Raw genomic sequence first — 22,545 nt, forward strand, 5'->3', positions numbered from 1 at the left:
CAATATACAGAACCCTGCTGCATTTCTATACACTAACAACAAAAGATCAGAAAGAGAAATTAAGGAAACAGTCCCATTTACCATCACATCAAAAAGAATAAAATACCTAGGAATAAACCTACCTAAGGAGGCAAAAGACCTGTACTCCGAAGACTCTAAGACACTAATGAAAGAAACTGAAGATGACACAAACAGATGGAAAAGTACACCGTGTTCTTGAATTGGAATATGTAACAATTTAATTCACTATTAAAGTATGTGAATTCCACTAAGCCAGGCACACTGATTTACACTCTTTCAATTTAATTACCACTCCCCCTTACTCCACACCCCCTAAGCCCCCAACACACACACTTCACCATTAACTACAAACCTAAGAGAGTGAAAAAACTTTTGGTCTCCCTTAAGAGACTGCAACTAATTTCAGAGTTAATAAATTCCCAAGTAAGAAAGACGGAAGCAAACAATTTCTAAAAAAAAAATTAAATTTCTGAAAAATACTCTAAAGTCAAACATCTAGTCATAAGCAATAGCCTGAAAGGGGGACATGTCATTGACTTACCCAAGCAAGATTATTTACCTTGCTTTATTCTTAAAGCTACTTGTGTATTTAAGCTGATTTAGGAGAAGGTATGTTTTAAAATACTCTGCAAAATGTATTCAGTTTTGTTTTTTAGTTATATTAAAATCATTTTGAAAGACTTGGGTGTTTTCTTGTTTGTCCTCTCTATAATTAAGATGATGTAAAAACTCCTAAATTCGATTTTTTGGCTTATTTTTCTTCTAATTCTTGTTGGCACCTACTGAATTCAACTGCTGCTCAAGGGGAAAAAAATATAAACCTAACCATGACCAGGATAAAAATATTAAGGAGACCATTGTTTGAGTATCAAATGGTAGGGGGCAATAAGGAAGCTTGGATAAACATGGGTTTCGTGTTTCATTGCCAAAAATCTTCAGTCTGGAGCTCTTCAAAATGATATTATTGTGCAGCCAATAACTGACTGACTTTTCACCCAGTGTGTTCCTATGACACTTTTCACTGGCTCCTTTTCTCTTATTTCCTATTGTTTCTTCTCTTCTTTCATGTAAATATATTATGAAATGCCTACTTCCCCTCTAGACATGTAAATAACTGGTAGTCACACCCAAAGTCCCGAAGTCTCTTCCAACATGTAATGTACCATTTCTAACCAAAGTTAGAAATGAAAAGCAAACTGGACTAAAGATTCAAATGTAGCTTTTCTGTTAAAATCAAGAATAGAGGTTCATAGGAAACTCAGAAGAAAAAAACTTGGGAAACAGAAAGGCAAAGAAGCAAGGTGCTACACTTGGAGCGTGAGATAAAGGATGATATAAGAAAATTTTTAAGGATTATTCTACAAAGCGCTTCAGAAACATGCATCTGATTACATGCCAACATTCTCACTAGTTCTTAGAATCTGCCCCTGATGAGACTGGGTGGAAGAGATCCCCAGGATAACACAGTCAAGAATCTATAAAAACTGACGGGCAAGACCGTTAAACCGATGAGCCTTCTGACACAGGGCTCTCTATTTGAAGAACGCACAGAGCAGGGAAACATATAGCAACACTTCTTCCCCAGGGATTTGAGGTCACTTCAAATAATTCACATCCCCATTAAAATCCCAGGATTTTCTCGGGATCTTTAAGAGGACCAGAACTTATTTGCTTCCTCAAAGGTTCTTCATGATCTCAGGACCAGTTTAAGACCAAACTCTCCTTAGTCCCTCCACTCTTGCAGCATCCAAGATCCAAACCAAACCTGAGATATAAAAATGTTCCAAGAGGGATAAGGTACAAGAGAAAGGCACTGTTGCTAACAAGGTAAAAAGGCAGAAAACATAGGGTTAACCAAGGTTCACTGTCAGGTGCCTACACAACGTCAAGACAGACTTCACTGAACAATGCCTCCCGTGAAGGATTTCAATGGCCATTCTTTGGAACCAACAAGTCTTTAGAAAGAAAGGAAGCCATAAATGACAAGGATTAAAAATCTTACCACAAAAGGAGGCAATGCTCAAGGTCAAGGTCACAAATGCTTCCTGTTAAAGACCAAGATGATGTGTGTGTTTAGGCTGAAAAGGGATGGGGGATAGAGGTCTTGTCTACTCGCTAATCCCACTCAGCCCTAGGAAGTGTAAAACACCTTGGGTCCAAATACTCACAGGAAGGGGTGAAGTCCTTGTCCAGTCCACTTTGACATAGGTAAAGAATAAAGTAATATTAAAAATAAAAAGTTATAATAGCTAACACATGCTAGGTCTCTAAAGAGTTTATATATTATTAACTCATTCAATTATTAAAACAACTAGATGAGGTGGGTGCTAAAAAAACCACCCATTTCATAGATGAGGAAATCAAGAGACAAAGTTTAAGTGAATTTGCTCACAATCACTAGGCTAATCAGAGAGAGGAGCTGGGACTGGAAACCAGTCGTACAGTTCCCAAGACCATAGTCATAATCCTCATGCTTTCATGTCTCTCAGGAAGTTCAGCCTCCAACCCAGAGCTGGCCCATATTTCACATTCTCATCCCCTTCTATTTATGTTCTGAAGATTTTTATTAGAGTTTTAGGGATGTCCTATTAAATCTATCAGAACTTTTTCCACCTCATCCCCAATGACGCCTGAAGGCAAACCACATCCAAGCATTGGGATGGGCAGGCCCTGTGGAGCCATAAAACACGCCAGATGGTTTGGCATAGTTTGGTCTTGATTTGGTGAGGAAATAGTCAGGGGTGCTTATGAGAGAGAAAGAAAGAACATTAATGTTTATGGAGAGGAAAGGGGGTGGGAGATGAAGTAGAATATTAACCTAAATAAAAATCAAAATAAGTTTCCTACTAAAACTGTACCTATATTTCAAACGAAGGCCCATCTCAAACATCACATCCTCCCAGCCAGTTTCAAGTTTAAAGAACCTAAATAATATTCTACCACTGGTTGTCTTTTGGTACCCAACTTCTTCCATTTTATACCATAGATATCTATAACTTATGCTCTAAGCAACTTGTCGGGGGAGAACTCTTATTTGCACAAAGCACTCATATACTCATGTATCTGTTTAGGTCATTTGAGTGAAAAGGGAAACAGCAGTGGAATTGTAAATTGTGAAAAAGGGCTCAATATACCATTATCTATCCTTTTCATGTAGCTTAAGGCAAATTTAAAGCAAAATATTAACTCAAGTCTCTGAATTTGAAGGCTTGAAACAAGTTCCTCATTGTGCATACCTTTAAGTATGTTAAGGTCTATTTTTCTGTAACCATTTCCACTGACAACAGCAGAATTCAGTTTATATTTTTATTTTAATATGGAATAACTGTCTATGTTAAGGGAGAAAGGACCCTCCATCGTTTTTAGTAGTTTATGATCTCTGAGGACAAGGGCCCATTTGGTTCTGACATGTTCTCCAAGTCCACACCTGAACACACAGTGGACCTTCAATAAATATTCCTGACTATGCAACCACACTGAACAGATGTAAGTCGAAATGTTATTTCTGGTCCAAAGAAATCTGAACAACAGACATAAATCCAAATGCTACTTTTGATCCAAAGAAATCTAAAAGTAATAAGGTCAATATGTAGCAATAACCATTTATTGGTTTGATCCATGTAACTTTAAACATCTTACGTCATAAATTAAACTGCATGTAGTACATGCCTGTAATTTTTTAAGTTGGGGAGGGGGTGGCAGAAGAGAGAAAGGGGTTACTCAGAACCTGTAAGATGATACCAAACGTGTTTGTGTTTATCTGTACGTATGTATCTGTCTGTGTGGCATGTGTATAATATTGTCCCCCAAAATGCCAATTAATATTCCACCCAATAATTTATCTCAACAAGGAATGAAGAGATAGCTATTGAAAGAGAGAGAGAGAGGGAGAGAGTTTTGGTGGGAGGGGAGGAGAGAAAGAAAGATATGAAAGAGACAAAGAGAAAACAAAGGAGAAAGGAAAAGACAGAAGTAAAGAGAAACAGAGAGGAAGAAAGAGGGAGGCAGAAAGGGAGGGAAAGGGAGAAGGAGCAGGGAAGAGGGCTGGCCACACAGAAGAGTGAAATGAAACCAACGGTTTGAAGAATCTGCAATAAAATCCAGATTCCTACTGAAATGGAAAACTCTCCTCTTGGATGGGTGAGTGGCTGGGGTTTGTTATGAAAAGGAACCAATATTTTACTTGACAATTTCCATGCTAAATGCCACTGTCATTTTCAGTGTCATTTCACTGTCATCTTCCCACAGTAAATAAAGAACAGTATAACACATATTTTTCCCTGAGATTTGTAAACGTGATCTCAAATTGTACAACTGTGACAAATCATCCAGCAAATTCTTGGCCGACTAAATCAAAGAACATGTTTACCCCAAGGTGAATGGTAGCCACTGCACTGTACATTAACTACATTTGGTTCAGAAAACTCCATCAAACATGCTCTAAATCTGCCCACTATGTACCCACAGTCACAACGTTACCATAAGCCTACCACTAAAGTCTAAGAGCTTCACTATAAAAATTATACCTGTCAATTTTCATTTCTGACATAACTTGAGAAAAGCCTCACAAATCCTCTCCTAGAAAGACTGTTATTTTCCATGCAAGTACCACTAGACTGAAAAAAGACCTGTTAACGTGTCTACTATATAACTTCCATGGATGCACAGAACATATTTATTAAGTCTCAATCCAACACCTTTTACTTCCTATTCCCATTTGGAATTGTAGCTTCAGAAATGGCAGCATTTGTTCTATAAAGAAAGGGCTTTAAAAATACCTTCCTTATATAGTAAGCTGAAGATACATTTCTTCCTACTTTTTTCATAATAAAATTTTTAATGAGCTGCAATTAAAGCCAGTAAGACTTGGAATCTCATAATACCTATGTCTTTCCAAAATCTGGCAGAACTTGATTCTACATATTATGTAGTTTAAAAGTCACAAAAAAACATAATAAAGGACTTATCTTTCAACTGGTACATTTCCATATTATACCATGATTCAAATGTGTTGCCCTTCTTAGCAAATTGTCAAAAGAACTGATTCCAAAAGAAATATACATGTGTACAAAGTTTTTAAAAAGAAAGTTAGAATCAAATAGAAATCTGTAAAATCACATTCTCAACATACACATCTTATCCTGAACTTCTAAAATATTCGCATCCATTATCAATCACTTGATCAAATGCACATCTCATTTATACTGCTGCAGGATGCTATGAATTCCAAAGTTGATGTTTCTGTCTCCTAGAAAACAATCTGACTAGAGGGAAAAAGATGCTAATTGTTACCAATAATAAAGCTGAGTGCAAATAATTCAGGAAATCTACAATTACTCAGATTTAATTTAATCTCTTTCCAGAGATGACCTGAGTGGATTTCTGACTAAGGACTGAAGAGTCAGAACTCCTTCCTTTAGTGTCTGCAAATGCTTTTTGTTTCCATAAGGAATATACCTTTGTGATCTTTCTCAAGTTCTGACAGTCAAGTAAATCAAAAAATGCCCACTATTTGTATCAGCAATTATTCCAAATCTACTTATTAACTCAGTATTATCAATTACAATGTGGACTTTTAGGAATTATCAATCAAAGGGTACTTTGCAGTCTGACGCATCAAGGACAATGCCCAACAGAAACATCACCAATCAAACTAAAAGAAAAAAACAAAATACTTAAGTGATCTTAGCCTATTTTAGATTAAAAGGTAAGTAGAAAATATAAGCATATTTTAAAAACCAGTATTTAAGGGTAGGGGATTAAGAGGTACAAACTACTAAGCATAAAAAAAATAAGTTATAAGAATATATGGTACAGCAAAGGAAATATAGTCGATATTTTATAATAACTTTAAATAAAGTATAATCTATAAAAATATTGAATCATTATGTTGTATACCTGAAACTAACATAATATTGTAAATCAACTATACTTCAATATATGAATAAATAAATACCAGTATTTCAATGCTTACTTTCAGTAGATCCTTGGAGAAATCACCGCCCTCATCTACCCCTTGGAGGTTTGCAATGAACTCTTGGCAGGTCATCTTCTTTCCAATATTCTGCAATAGAGGCAAATAATACATCATAATGGCATATGTGGAATTAAGATTATTTCTTGAAAATGTGATAAAGCAAAGGAAGATTGATTTGGTTTTTCAAAACCAAACACACACACCCCAATATATATGCATATATATACATATATACATACAAGTTTATATGCATATGAAAAAACAGATGGCTTATTATGCTTTTAAAACTGTCATTAAATATGAATAGCAAAATTATGTTAAAGCTTTATTTTAGCCTAAGAAAAAATCTGAAAGATCTATGCTACATTTATAAAAATAATATATAATATAGTTTTTAAAGGAAAAACATGAATAAAATGACATTTCTGAACTGAACTCTGATAGCTATTTATTTGCTTCTTTATTTGTATTTCCTATCTATTGCCAAGAATGATGAAGGACCTGAGATTTTAGCCTACTACTTCAAGCTAACAAGTTAGTCTATCACAACCTGCTGAATGCAGTCAGAAGCAGGACCACAGGAATTTATCACAACAACAGAAGTGGACAGAATCCCAGTGTTTTCTTGCTCCAGTTCCCTGAGTCCCAATTCTCACAGAGCAACTTAAGTGGGGCCAGCTGACACCTGCACACACAGCAGGAGCCCTGAGATATGGGAACCTGAATCCCTGCAGTGGGGCAGTAACCATACCTACCCCTTTGCTCTAAAGTGAGAAACCAGCTCTTATCTTCCAAGGTTGTATGCAGATCTAACCATTGCTCTGGGAGTCACTAAGTCTTCCAATACTGCTCACTATAGGAGTTACATTGAGAAGACAAACCAGATCAAAGGCAACCAAACTTCAGTTCACAAAATATAAAAAAAGCAAGAGACCCATGGAGGACTGTCTACAAACACATTTCCAATCTGACTTAAGGATAATAAGTTTAACCAAAGAAAACCTCATGAATAAACAAAAATTTAAAAATCTGAACTGTAAAAAGAGAAAAGATACAAGTGTGCTGACTGAGAAAACTAATAAAATTGCTATGACAGAGAATCGCCTCCAATGCCAGCTCCAATCAACTAGTATAAGTTGCCAGTTGTAAAGTATTCTGAGGTTGAATATGGGCACCAACAGAAACCCATCATGCGTGCAGGAGAGGGATGTATTGATAGAACACAAGTGCACAGGCAGGGAGTTTCTGGCAAACATGGTCAAGTGGGGTGGTCAAGTTCACTTGAACACAAAGTTCACCAACATAGTAACATCCCTGCACACAAAACACGTATGAATAAAATGCATGCTCTGCAAGGCTATTTTATTCATAAAAGAATAAGAATAGGGTAGAACAGTATTCTTCAAGTTGTTGGAGAATATTCCTGGAGACAAAGACTTTAAAAGGAATGCAAAACCATAGATAGTTTTAAGGGAGTATTTATACAGAACTTAAAAAATACAAATCTGCCTGAGAACACATTCACCTGCATGTCTTAAAAGTAATCGCTTCCCAGAGAGACCTTCAAGATGGCGGAGGAGTTAAGACGTGGAGATCACCTTCCTCCCCACAAATACATCAGAAATACATCTACATGTGGAACAACTCCTACAAAACGCCTACTGAATGCTGGCAGAAGACCTCAGACTTCCCAAAAGGCAAGAAAATCCCCACGTACCTGGGTAAGGCAAAAGAAAAAAGAAAAAACAAAGACAAAAGAATAGGGATGGGACCTGCCCCTCTGGGAGGGAGCTGTGAAGGAGGAAAAGTTTCCACACACTAGGGAGCCCCTTCACTGGCAGAGACGGGGGTTGGGCAGGGAGAGGGAAGCTTCAGAGCCACGGAGGAGAGCGCAGCAACAGGGGTGCAGAGAGCAAAGTGGAGAGGCGCCCACACAGAGGATTGGTACCGGCCAGCACTCAGTACCCCGGGAGGCTTGTCTGCTCACCCACCAGATGGGACAGATGGGGGCTGGGAGCTGAGGCTCAGGCTTCGGAGGTCAGACCCCAGGGAGAGGACTGGGGCTGGCTGCGTGAACACAGCCTGAAGGGGGCTGGTGCACCACAGCTAGCCGGGAGGGAGTCCAGGAAAAAGTCTGGACCTACCTAAGAGGCAAGAGATCATTGTTTCGGGGTGCGTGAGGAGAGGGGATTCAGAGCACCCCCTAAACGAGCTCCAGAGACAGGCGCGAGCCGCGGCTATCAGCGCAGACACCAGAGGCGGGCATGAAACACTAAGGCTGCTGCTGCCGCCACCAAGAAGCCTGTGTGCGAGCACAAGTCACTATCCACACCTCCCCTCCTGGGAGCTTGTGCAGCCCACCACTGCCATGATCCCGTGATCCAGGGACAACTTCCTCAGGAGAACGCACGGCGCGCCTGAGTCTGGTGCAACGTCACGCTGGCCTCTGCCGCCACAGGCTCACCCCGCATTCCGTACCCCTCCCTCCCCCCGGCCTGAGTGAGCCAGAGCCCCCAAATCAGCTGCTCCTTTAACCCCACCCTGTCTGAGCGAACAACAGATGCCCTCAGGCGACCTACACGAAGAGGCGGGGCCAAATTCAAAGCTGAACCCCAGGAGCTGTGCGAACAAAGAAGAGGAAGGGAAATCTCTCCCAGCAGCCTCAGGAGCAGCGGATGTAATCTCCACAGTCAACTTGATGTACCCTGCGTCTGTGGAATACGTGAATAAACAACGAATCATCCCAAATTGAGGGGGTGGACCTTGGGAGCAACTATAGACTTGGGGTTTGCTTTCTACATCTAATTTGTTTCTGGTTTGTTTACCTTAGTTTAGTATTTAGACTTTATTATCATTAGTACATTTGTTTATTGATTTAGTTGCTCTCTTCCTTTTTTTATATATATATATATTTTTTTCCTTTTTCTCTTTTTGTGAGTGTATATGTGTATGCTTCTTTGTGTGATTTTGTCTATGTAACATTGCTTTTACCATTTGTCCTAGGGTTCTGTCGGTCCGTTTTTTTTGTTTTGCTTTTTTTGTTTTTTTTAGTATAGCTTCTAGCACTCGTTATCATTGGTGGATTTGTTTTTTGGTTTGGTTGCTCTTTCTTTTTTTATTATTTTTAATTTTTTAATAATTTTTTTTATTTTAATAACTATTTTATTTTATTTTTTCTTTCTTTCTTTTTCTCTCTCTTTTCTTCTGAGCCGTGCGGCTGACAGGGTCTTGGCGCTCCAGCCAGGTGTCAGGCCTGTGCCTCTGAGGAGGGAGAGCCGAGTTCAGGACATTGGTCCACCAGAGACCTCCCGACCACACATGCTATCAAATGGCGAAAGCTCTCCCAGAGATCTCCATCTCAATGCTAAGACCCAGCTGCAATCAACGACCAGCAAGCTACAGTGCTGGACACCCTATGCCAAAAAACTAACAAGATGGAACACAACCACACCCATTAGCAGAGAGCCTGCCTAAAATCATAGTAAGGTCACAGACACCCCAAAACACACCGCTGGATGCGGTTCTGTCTACCAGAAGGACAAGATCCAACCTCATCCACCAGAACACAGGCAACCGTGCCCTCCACCAGGAAGGCTACACAACCCACTGAACCAGTCTTAGCCACTGGGGGCAGACGCCAAAAACAATGGGAACTATGAACCTGTAGCCTGCGAAAAGGAGACCCCAAACGCGGTAAGTTAAGCAAAATAAGAAAACAGAGAAACACACAGCAGATGATGGAGCAAGGTTAAAAACCCACCAGTACAAACAAATGAAGAGGAAATAGGCAGTCTACCTGAAAAAGAATTCAGAATAATGATAGCAAAGATGATCCAAAATCTTGGAAATACAATGGAGAAAATAAAAGAAACGTTTAACAAGGACCTAGAAGAACTAAAGAGCAAACAAACAATGATAAACAACACAATAAATGAAACTAAAAATTCTCTAGAAGGAATCAACAGCAGAATAACTGAGGTAGAAAAATGGATAAGTGACCTGGAAGATAAAATGGTGGAAATAACTACCACAGAGCAGAATAGAGAAAAAAGAATGAAAAGAATTGAGGACAGTCTCAGAGACCTCTGGGACAATATTAAACGCACTAACATTCGAATTATAGGGGTCCCAGAAGACGAAGAGAAAAAGAAAGGCACTGAGAAAATATTTGAAGAGATTATAGTTGAAAACTTCCCTAATATGGAAAAGGAAATAGTCAATCAAGTCCAGGAAGTACAGAGAGTCCCATACAGGATAAATCTAAGGAGAAACAACCCAAGACAGATATTAATCAAACTATCAAAAATTAAATACAAAGAAAAAATATTAAAAGCAGCAAGGGAAAAACAACAAATAACATACAAGGGAATCCCCATAAGGTTAACAGCTGATCTTTCAGCAGAAACTCTGCAAGCCAGAAGGGAGTGGCAGGACATATTTAAAGTGATGAAAGGGGAAAACATACAACCAAGATTACTCTACACAGCAGGTTCTCATTCAGATTCGACGGAGAAATTAAAACTTTTACAGACAAGCAAAAGCTAAGAGAATTCAGCACAACCAAACCATCTTTACAACAAATGCTAAAGGAACTTCTCTAGGCAGGAAACACAGGAGAATGAAAAGACTTACAATAACAAACCCCTCAAAATTAAGAAAATGGTAATAGGAACATACACATCGATAACTCCCTTAAATGTAAATGGACTAAATGCTCCAACCTAAAGACATAGACTGCCTGAATGGATATAAAAACAAGACCCATATATATGCTGCCTACAAGAGACCCACTTCAGACCTAGGGACACATACAGACTGAAAGTGAGGGGATGCAAAAAGATATTCCATGCAAATGGAAATCAAAAGAAAGCTGGAGTACCAATTCTCATATCAGACAAAATAGACTTTAAAATAAAGACTATTACAGGAGACAAAAAAGGACACTATATAATGATCAAGGGATCAATCCAAGAAGAAGATATAACAATTGTAAATATTTATGCACCCAACATAGGAGCACCTCAATACATAAGGCAAATACTAACAGCCATAAAAGGGGAAATCGACAGTGACACAATCATAGTAGGGGACTTTAACACTCCACTTTCACCAATAGACAGATCATCCAAAATGAAAATAAATAAGGAAACACAAGTTTTAAATGATACATTAAACAAGATGGACTTAATTGATATTTATAGGACACTCCATCCAAAAACAACAGAAAACACTTTCTTTTCAAGTGTTCATGGAACATTCTCCAGGATAGATCATACCTTGAGTCACAAATCAAGTCTTAGTCAATTTACGAAAATTCAAATCTTACCAAGTATCTTTTCCAACCACAACGCTATGAGACTAGATATCAATTACAGGAAAAAATCTGTAAAAAATACAAACACATGGAGGCTAAAAAATACACTACTAAATAACCAAGAGATCACTGAGGAAATCAAAGAGGAAATCAAAAAATACATAGAAACAAATGACAATGAAAACACGACGACCCAAAAACTATGGGATACAGCAAAAGCAGTTCTAAGAGGGAAGTTTACAGCAATACAATCCTACCTCAAGAAACAACAAACATCTCAAATGAACAACCTAACCTTACACCTAAAGCAATTAGAGAAAGAAAAACAAAAAAACCCCAACATTAGCAGAAGGAAAGAACTCATAAAGGTCAGATCAGAAATAAATGAAAAAGAAATGAAGGAAACAATAGCAAAGAACAATAAAACGAAAAGCTGGTTCTTTAAGAAGATAAACAAAATTGATAAACCATTAGCCAGACTCATCAAGAAAAAAAGGGAGAACACTCAAATCAGTAGAATTAGAAATAAAAAGGAGAAGTAACAACTGACACTGTAGAAATACAAAGGACCATGAGAGATTACAAGCAACTCTATGCCAATAAAATGGACAACCTGGAAGAAATGGACAAATTCTTAGAAAAGCACAACCTTCCGAGATTGAACCAGGAAGAAATAGAAAATGTGAACAGACCAATCACAAGCACTGAAATTGAGACTGTGATTAAAAATCTTCCAAAAAATAAAAGCCCAGGACCAGATGGCTTCACAGGCAAATTCTATCAAACATTTAGAGGAGAGCTAACACCTATCCTTCTCAAACTCTTCCAAAATATAGCAGAGGGAGGAACACACCCAAACTTATCCTACGAGGCCACCATCACCCTGATACCAAAACCACAGAAAGATGTCACAAAGAAAGAAAACTACAGGCCAGTATCACTGATGAACACAGATGTAAAAATTCTCAACAAAATACTAGCAAACAGAATCCAACTGCACATTAAAAGGATCATACACCATGATCAACTGGGGTTTATCCCAGGAATGCAAGGATTCTTCAATATACACAACTCAATCAATGTGATAAACCATATTAACAAACTGAAGAATAAAAACCATATGATGATCTCAATAGATGCAAAAAAAGCTTTCGACAAAATTCAACGCCCATTTATGATAAAAACTCTCCAGAAAGTAGGCATACAGGGAAGTTACCTCAACATAATAAAGGCCATATATGACAAACCCACAGCCAACATCGTTCTCTATAGTGAAAAACTGAAATAATTTCCTCTAAGATCAGGAACAGGACAAGGCTGTCCACTCTCACCACTACTATTCAACATAGTTTTGGAAGTATTAGCCACAGCAATCAGAGAAGAAAAAGAAATAAAAGGAATCCAAATGTGAAACGAGGAAGTAGAGTTGTCATTGTTTGCAGATGACATGATACTATACATAGAGATTCCTAAAGATGACACCAGAAAACTACTAGTGCTAATCAAAGAATTTGGTGAAGTAGCAGGATACAAAATTAATGCACAGAAATCTCTTGCATTCCAATACACTAATGATGAAAAATCTGAACGAGAAATTAAGGAAACACTCCCATTTACCATTGCAACAAAGAGAATAAAATACCTAGGAATAAACCTACATAAAAAGCCAAAAGACCTGTATGCAGAAAACTATAAGACACTGATGAAAGAAATTAAAGATGATACAAAGAGATGGAGAGATATACCATATTCTTGGATTGGAAGAATCAACATTGTGAAAATGAGTATACTACCCAAAGCAATCTACAGATTCAGTGCAATCACTATCAAACTACCAATGGCATTTTTCACAGAACCAGAACAAAAAATTTCACAGTTTGTATGAAAACACAAAAGACCCTGAATAGCCAAAGCAATCTTGAGAAAGAAAAACAGAGCTGGAGGAATCAGGCTCCCCGACTTCAGACTATACTACAAAGCTACAGTAATCAACACAGTATAGTACTGGCACAAAAACAGAAATATAGATCAGTGGAACAGGATAGAAAGCCCAGAGATAAACCCACGCACATATGGTCACCTTATTTTTGATAAAGGAGGCAAGAATATACAATGGAGAAAAGACAGCCTCTTCAATAAGTGGTGCTGGGAAAATGGACAGCTACATGTAAAAGAATGAAATTAGAACACTACGTAACACCATACACAAAAATAAACTCTAAATGGATTAAAGACGTAAATGTAAGGCCAGACGCTATAAAACTCTTAGAGGAAAACGTAGGCAGAAGCCTCTGTGACATAAATCAGAGCAAGATCCTTTTTGACCCACCTCCTAGAGAAATGGAAATAAAAACAAAAATAAACAAATGGGACCTAATGAAACTTAAAAGCTTTTGCACAGCAAAGGAAAACATAAACAAGACCAAAAGACAACCCTCAGAATGGGAGAAAATATTTGCAAATGAATCAACGGACAAAGGATTAATCTCCAAAACATATAAACAGCTCATGCAGCTCAATATTTAAAAAAACAACCCAATCCAAAAATGGGCAGAAGACCTAAACAGACATTTCTCCAAAGAAGACATACAGATGGCCAACAAACACATGAAAGGACGCTCAACATCATTAACCATTAGAGAAATGCAAATCAAAACTAGGATGAGGTATCACCTCACCCCAGTCAGAATGGCCATCATCAAAAAATCTGCAAACAATAAATGCTGGAGATGGTGTGGAGAAAAGGTAACCCTCTTGCACTGTTGGTGGGAATGTAAATTGATACAACCACTGTGGAGAACAGTATGGAGGTTCCTTTAAAACCTAAAAATAGAACTACCATACGACCCAGCAATCCCACTACTGGGCATATACCCTGAGAAAACCATAATTCAAAACGAGTCATGTACCACACTGTTCACTGCAGCACTATTTACAATAGCCAGGACATGGAACCAACCTAAGTGTCCATCGACAGATAAATGGATAAAGAAGATGTGGCACATATATACAATGGAATATTCCTCAGTCATGAAAAGAAGCAAAATTGAGTTATTTGTAGTGAGGTGGATGGACCTAGGGTCTGTCATACAGAGTGAAGTAAGTCAGAAAGAGATAAACAAATACCGTATGCTGACAAATATATATGGAATCTTAAAAAAAAAAAGGTTCTGAAGAACCTAGGGGCAGGACAGGAATAAAAATGCAGATGTAGGGAATGGACTTGAGGACATGGGGAGGGGGAAGGGTAAGCTGGGACGAAGTGAGAGAGTGGCATGGACATATATACACTACCAAATGTAAAACAGATAGCTAGTGGGAAGAAGCCGCATAGCACAGGGCGATCAGCTTGGTGCTTTGAGACCACCTAGAGGGGTGGGATAGGGAGGGTGGGAGGGAGATGCAAGAGGGAGGAGATATGGGGTATATGTATATGTATAGCTCATTCACTTTGTTATAAAGCAGAAACTAACACACCATTGTAAAGCAATTATACTCCAATAAAGATGTTAAAGAAAAAAGTAGTCGCTTCCCACTTCTCCTTTCACAACTGCCCTTCTGCCTTACAACATGGAACAATCTGTCCAACGTGTGCTAGCTAATTAATTATAGTGGAAGTGCTAAATAACTTCTGTTAAAAACTTTGCCTCTTCCATCAGCAAAGAGGGCATATAGCCACACTTACATGAAAGACTGGATGAATGTTTTAACAATGATAACTAGCTTTGCCAATTAATGTACTTGGTAGATATTTCCTATAATTTGAATAAATTGCATCTGCAGTCCTAAGTTTTGATGAAAATTTAAAGCACAGAAAGGAACTTTAATGGAAAATACACTATACTGAAATAGACAAATAACGTAATAGAAAATAACATTATATTGAAAAAGACAAATGTCTCAATTTTCCCAATCCTTATCTAGTATATCAGATCAAACAACGTGCCCCAAGGTAAAATGTAACAAGTATAATCAATAGTCATTTTGATATGACTTGCAAGGCTATTTTGGGATATGTTTCAAGGATTTGAGAAAATGAATAATGACTAGGTAAAAAATTATTTTCCACGTCAGGTGATTCCAAGTCTTTGCTTTTAACAAAATTAAAAGAGGATGTAATTTAATCATCAGTTAAGAACAAAAATGTTTTTTAATATATGATTTGGTAAACTCAAATACCTGTAACATTATCTGCTTTTAATCAATTTTGCATTGCTAATAATGATAAAAATTTCTTTTAGAATGATTTATATTTAAACACCTGAAGCCTTTTAGTCATAAGAAATTGAAACTTTCATTTCAATTTACATAATTTTTGTTAAAATATGTATCAAATAAAACAATATCAATAAAAGACTCTGAAATATAAAAACATACAAATAAAAATAAAACGATGGGAAAGTAGGCAAGGAGCAAAAAAGAGGGTTTTTTTTTAATATGATGGAGTGTCAACTTACTATAACTTTTTTAAAAATACCAGCTTTATTAAAATATAATTCATATAACATTCACCCTTTTGAAATATATTTTAATAATTCTTTGTATACTGATAAAGTTGTATCACCACTACCTAAATTCAGAACATGTTCTTCACCCCAAAAAGCTTCCCCATATCCACTAGTAGTCACTCCCCAAATCTCTCTTCCCATCCCCACTACCCATCTCCTGGCAACCACTAACAAACTTTTTATTTACTAAACCCTATGGAGTTGCCTATGCAGGACATTTCACATAAATGGAATCATACAAAATGTGGTCTTTCATGACTGGCTTCTTTCATTTAGCATAACGTTTTCAAGGTTCACCCATACTGTAGCATTAATCAGTATTTAACTTTTTATTGCCAAATAATATTCCATTGTATGAATAGACTAAATTTTATCCATTCAGAAGTTGGTAGATACTTGGACTGTTTCCAAATTTTGGTTATTATAATGTAGCTAAAAATATTTCTGTACAAGTTTTTGTGTGGACATGTTTTCATTCCTCCTATGTGGATAACTCAGGAGTGGGATTGCTGGGTCATGTGGTAACTCTATGTTTAATCATTTGAGGAACTGATGGCACCAGTTTACATTCCCACTAGAAGTGTATGAGAGTTTCAATTTCTCTACATCCTTACCAACACTTACCTGTCCTTTTTATCTTAGCCAACCTAGTGGGTGTGAACTGGTATCTTGTGGTTCTGATTTGCATTTCCCTAATGACTAATGATGTTCAGCATCTGTTCATGCGCTTATTGGCCATTTGTATATATTCTTTGGAGAAATGCGTATTCAAATCCTTTGCCCTTTTCTTATTATTTGTGTTTTATTGTTGAGTTGTACGTGTCCTTTATATACTCTGGATACAAGCTCATTATCATATACACACTTCACAAATACTGTCTCCTGTTATGTGAGTTGTCTTTTCACTTGATGGTGTTCTTTGAAGCAGAGAAAGTTTTTAACCTAGATGATATTCAATTTATCTATTTTTTCTTTCGTTGCTTGTGCTTTTGGTGTCAAATCCAACAAATTATTGTCTAATCCAAAGTCACAAAGATTTACTCCTATGTTTTCTAAGAGATTTTATACTGTTAGCTCTTACATTTAGATATTTGATCCATTTTGCATTAATTTTTGTACAGGGTAGGGAAGACAAATCCAACTTCATTCTTTTGCATGTGCTATACAGTTGTCCCAGCACCATATGTATTCTTTCTCCACTGAATGGCCTTGTCATCCTTGTCAAAAATCAAAAGACTGTAAATGTAAGGGTTTACTTCTGAACTCATAATTCTATTGCACTGATCTAGATGTTTGGTTTGATGCCAGTATAATACTCTCTTGATTCTTGTACCTTTGTAGTAAGTTATTTACGCCTCTGCATTCTTTTTGATATGGTTAAGAAAACCACATAAACAATTTAGCACCTTAATGATTTTTACATGCAGAGTTCAGTAGGGTTATGTATATTCACACTGTTGTGAAACAGATTTCCAGAACTCCATCTTGCAAATCTTAAACTCTATACTCATTTAAAACACAACTCACCTTTTCCCTCTCCCCCAGGCTTCTGGTAACCATCATTCTACTTTCTGTTCTAATGAATCTGAACATTTAGGTAACTCATGAAAGTGAAATCAGTGTTTTTAAAGTTTATCCATGTTGTAGCATACATCATAAGTTCTTCCTTTTTTAAGGCTGAATATTTCACTGTATGTGTACCACATTTTTGTTCAACAATTCATCCACTGGTAGACATTTGGGGTGTTCCACTTCTGCACTATTGTAAGTGCTGCTATGCACATGGGTGTGCAAACATCTCCTTGAGATCCTGCTTTCAGATCGTTTGGATATATAGCCAGAAATAGGATAGAGGCATCATGTGGTATTTCTAATTTTTTAAGGAACCACCATACTATTTTCCATAGGGTTGCACCATGTTACAATCCCACCAACAGTGTACAAGGGTTCCAATTTCTCCACATACTTGCCATCTCTTGTTATTTTGTTTTGTTTTTTTTAAATAGTAGCCATCCTAATGGGTGTGAGGTAGTTTTGACTGTCATTTCTCTGATGATTAGTGAAAGCTGAGCATCTTTTCATATGCTTCTTGGTTATTTGTATAATATCTTCAGGTAAATGTCTAATTCAAAGCCTTTGCCCTCTTTTTAATTGGGTTATTTGATTTTTTTTGTTGTTGTAGAGTTGTAGGAGTTCATTACATATTCTGGCTATTAATTCCTCATCAGATATATGATTTGCAAATATTTTATCCCATTCTGTAGGTTGTCATTTCACTTTGTTGATTGTGTCCTTCGGTGTACAAAAGCTTGTAAGTTTGATGTAAGCCCATTTGTCTATTTTAAATTTTGCTACCTGTGCGTTGGGTGTCAGATCCAAGAAATCATTGCCAAGTCCAGTGTCATGAAGCTTTTTCTGTTTTCTTCTAGGAGTTTTGTAGTTTTAGGTCTTGTATTTAGGTCTTTAATCTATTTTGCGTTAATTTTTTATATGGTATAAGGGTGCAACTTCATTTTTTTGCTCATGGATATCCTTTATTCCCAGCACCATTTGTTGAAGAGACTGTCCTTTCCCCATTGAGTAGTCTTGGCACCCTTGCTGAAGACTGTTAAAGCACAGATGCAAGAGTTTATTTGGGGGCTCTGTATTCTATTCCATTTGTCTATTGCCTATCTTTATGCCAATATCACACTCTTTAGATTATTGTAGACTTGTAATATGTTTTGAAATCAGGAAGTGTGAGTCCTCCAATTTTGTTGTTTTTCAAATCTGTTTAGGCTATTCACAGTCCCTTGAGATTCCATATGAATTTTAGGATGAATTTTTCTATTTCTGCAAAAAATGTCATCGGGATTTTGATAGGAATTGTAATTGAATTTCAGTATTAGCTTATCAAATTTCTGGAGGGGAAGAAAAGCCAGCTGGGATTTTGACAATGACTGTGTTCAACCTGAAGATCACTTTGGAGAGTATGGCACTTTAACATTAAGCGTTCCAATCCATGACCATGAAATTACTTTCCACTTATTTGGTTTCTTTCAACAATGTTATATAGTTTTCAATGTCAATGTATTGATCTTATATTGTTAAGTTTATTCTTAAGTATCTTAGTATTTCTGACTGATATTGTAAATGAAATGAATTTCATTTTCATATTGTTCATTGTTAGTATCAGCAATACAAATGATCTTTGTATATTCAACTTTTACTCTACAGCCTTGCTGAACGTGTTTTTTAGATTCTAATCATTTTTGGATTTTTTTTTTTTTTGGTAGATTCCTTAGGATTTTCTATATAAAAGATCAGGTCTTCTGCAAACAGAGAAAATTTGACTTATTTCTTATCTTGATATGTTTTATTTTTTTCCTTGACTAATTACCCTGGATAAAATCTTCAATATGTTACAAAGAAGTGGCAAGTGCAGACATTCTTGCCTTGTTTCTGATCTGGAGACAGCTTTCCATCTTTCCCATAAAGTATGATATTAGCTATGAGTTTTTCATAGAGCTCATTTTCAGGAATTAAATAAATTCCTTTTTATTCCTGGCTTATTAGATGTTTTCTTTTTAGTTATGAAATGGTGTTGGATTTTGGCAATGCTTCTTATGTGTTTACTGACATAATCATGTGGCTTTTCCCTTTTATTCCATTAATAAGGTGATTAGATTGATTTTCATATGTTGAACCAATCCTGTATGCCCGTAATAAATCTCAAATGGTTATAATGTATAGTCCTTTTTATATATTGCTGGATTAGGTTTCCTTTTTTTTTTTTTTTTTTTTTTTTAAGGATTTTGTGTCTATGTTCACAAGGGCTATTCACAAGGGATATTAGTTTTCTTGTGATAGTTTTGACTGGTTTTTGTATCAGGGTAATACAGTCCTCATAGAATACTTCGAAAAATACTTAGATTTTCTATTTCTTCTTGATTCAGTTTCAACAATATTTATCATTCTAGAAATCTGTCCATTTCACCTGGGTAATCTAATTTGTTAACATACAATTGCTGACAGTATTCTCTTATAATCCTTTTATTTCTGTAAGGTAATAGTAATGTCCCCTCTTTCATTACTGATTTTAGCAATCTAAATCTTTTTTTTTTTCATGGTCAGGCTAGCTAGACATTTGTCAATGTTGTTGACCTTTCAAAGAAAAAACTTCTAGTTTCATTAAAATATTTATTGTTTTTCTATTCTCTATTTATTTCTTCTCTAAATTATTTCCTTCCTTCTGGTTTCTTTGGGTTTAGTTTGCTTTTTTTTTTTGTTTCTTATACTGGAAGGTTAGGTTATTGCTTTGAGATCATTCTTCTTTTTTAATATAAGCAATTACAGCAACAAATATGCCACTTAGCAATGCTTGAGCTGCATCTCATACGTTTTATGCTGCATTTAATTTTCATTTGTCTCAGAGTAGTTTTTAATTTCCCTTGTGAATTTCATCTTTGGCCCTTAGTTATTTAGGAATGTATTGTTCAATTTCCACAAATTTCACTCTGTTAATGACATAATTCCGTTCCATTGTACTCAGTGAACATACTTTGTATATTTTCACTCCTTTTCAACTTACTGAGACTTACTTTTTGTTCTATCTTGGAAAATATTCCATGTGTACTTGAAAAGAATACGTATTTTGCTGCTGCTGAGCAGAGTGTGCTACAGAGTGTGCTTTGTTGATTTCTGCCTAGTTATTCTAAAGATAATTGTAAGTAGGGTACTGAAGTCTCAAACTATTGTTGTTAAATTGTCTATTTCTCCCTTTAATTCTTCCCCCCCCCCCACCAGCTTTACTGAGATATAGCCGACATGTAACATCGTGTGAGTTTAAGGTGTCCAAAGTGATGTTTTTATACACATGTATAGCAAATTGATTACAGTAAGGTTAGTTAACACATCCATCACCTCACATAGTTACCTTTGGTGTGTGTGTGTGATGAGAACTTTTAAAATCTACTCTCTTAGCAACTTACAAGTACACAATACAGTATCATTAACTGCACCATGCTGCACCATCTCCAGAACACATTCATCTTATAACTGGAGGTTTGTAAGCTTTGACCACCTTTACCTATTTCCTCCACCCTGCAGCCCCTGGCAATCACCAATCTACTCTCTCTTTCTATGACTGCGTTTTCTTTCTTTTCTCCCAGCTTTATTGATATAATTGACATATAACATTCTATAAGTTTAAGGTGTCCAACATAATGATTTAACATATGTACATATAGCAAAATGATTGCCACAATGAGATTAACACATACAGCTCTCCATATATTTATATGTTTGTGTGTGTGGTGACAACTTTGAAGATCTTTTCTTAACAACTTCCAAATATACAATATGGTGCTGTTAACTGTAGTCATCATGCTATGCATTATTAGATCCTGAGAACTAATTCATCTTATAAATGAAAGTTTGTACCCTTTGACAACCTTCACCCACTTCCCCCACACATACCTGATCTTGGCAACCACCAATTTGCTCTGTTTCTATATGTGTGCATTTTCTTTCTGGATTCCACATATAAATGAGATCATACAATATTTGTCTTTCTCTGACTTATTTCACTAGAATAATGCCCTCAAGGTTCATCCACGTTGTCACAAACAGTAGGATTTCCTTCTATTTTATGGCTGAATAATATTTCATTGTGTGCGTATCTATCTATCTACTTACCTACCTGCCTATCTAACTCACATTTTCTTTACCCATTCATCCGTAGATGGGCACTTAAGTTGTTTTCATGCCTAGGTATTGTAAATAACGATGCAGTGAACAGAGGAGCGTGGGTATCTTTTAGAGATGGTGATTTCATTCCCAGAACTGGGACTGCTGGATTATACGGTAGTTCTATTTTAATTATGAGAAACCTCCATACTGTTTTCCATATATGGCTTGTATCAAGTTACATTCCCACCAAAAGTACACAAGGGCTCCCTTTTCTCCATATCCTTGCCAGCACTTGTTAACTGTTGTCTTTTTGAGAACAGCCATTCTAACAGGTGTGAAGAGATAGCTCATTGTGAGGTGATAACTCACTGCAGTTTTGATTTGTACTTCCCTGATGATTAATAATGATGAGCATCTTCTCATGTACCTGTTGGCCATGTGTATATCTTCCTTGGAAAAATTCAGTTTCTTTGCCCATTTAATCAGATTATTATTATTGTTAGTGAGTTGTATGAGTTCCTTATGTATTTTGATTATTAACCACTTAGCAGACAAACAATTTACAAATACTTTCTCGCATTCCATAGGTTGCCTATTCTTTTTGTTGATGATTTCCTTTGCTGTGCAGAAGGTTTTAAGTTTGATGTTGTCCCATTTATTAATTTTTGTTTTTATTGTTTTTGCTTTTGGTGTCAAGAGGCAAAAAACCACTGCCAAGACCAATGTCAAAGAGCTTACTGCCTATGTTTTCTTCTAAGAGTGTTATAGCTTCAGGTCTTACATTCAAGTCTTTAATCCATTTCAAGCTAATTTTGTGAGTGATATAAGGGTCTGGTTTCATTCTTTAGCATGTGGTTATCCAGTTTTCCCAACACCATTCACTGAAGAGACTATCTTTACACCACTGAGCATTCTTAGCTACCTTTTCAAATATTAATTGATTATATAGATGTGTGGATTCATTTCTGGGATCTTAATTCTGTACAATTGGTCTATGTGTCTGTTTTTATGCCAGTACCATACTGTTTTGATTAGTACAGCTTTGCAGTATAATT

The 22,545-nt window shown here is 36.6% G+C and overlaps 1 protein-coding gene across 4 annotated transcripts in view; it reads right to left on the reverse strand.

The window, feature by feature from the left end:
• PSD3 (pleckstrin and Sec7 domain containing 3) overlaps positions 1–22,545 on the reverse strand; it is a 550,392-nt gene that overhangs the window by 250,424 nt on the left and 277,423 nt on the right. For all 4 annotated transcript variants that reach the window (XM_036838889.1, XM_036838891.1, XM_036838890.1 and 1 more), the window contains one exon: positions 5,996–6,085. In XM_036838889.1, the coding sequence (XP_036694784.1) occupies positions 5,996–6,085 (90 nt within the window). The remainder of the gene's footprint in view (positions 1–5,995; positions 6,086–22,545) is intronic.

The sequence above is a fragment of the Balaenoptera musculus genome, chromosome 21 (assembly GCF_009873245.2).
Source record: "Balaenoptera musculus isolate JJ_BM4_2016_0621 chromosome 21, mBalMus1.pri.v3, whole genome shotgun sequence".
In the NCBI taxonomy this organism is placed as follows: Eukaryota; Metazoa; Chordata; class Mammalia; order Artiodactyla; family Balaenopteridae; genus Balaenoptera; species Balaenoptera musculus.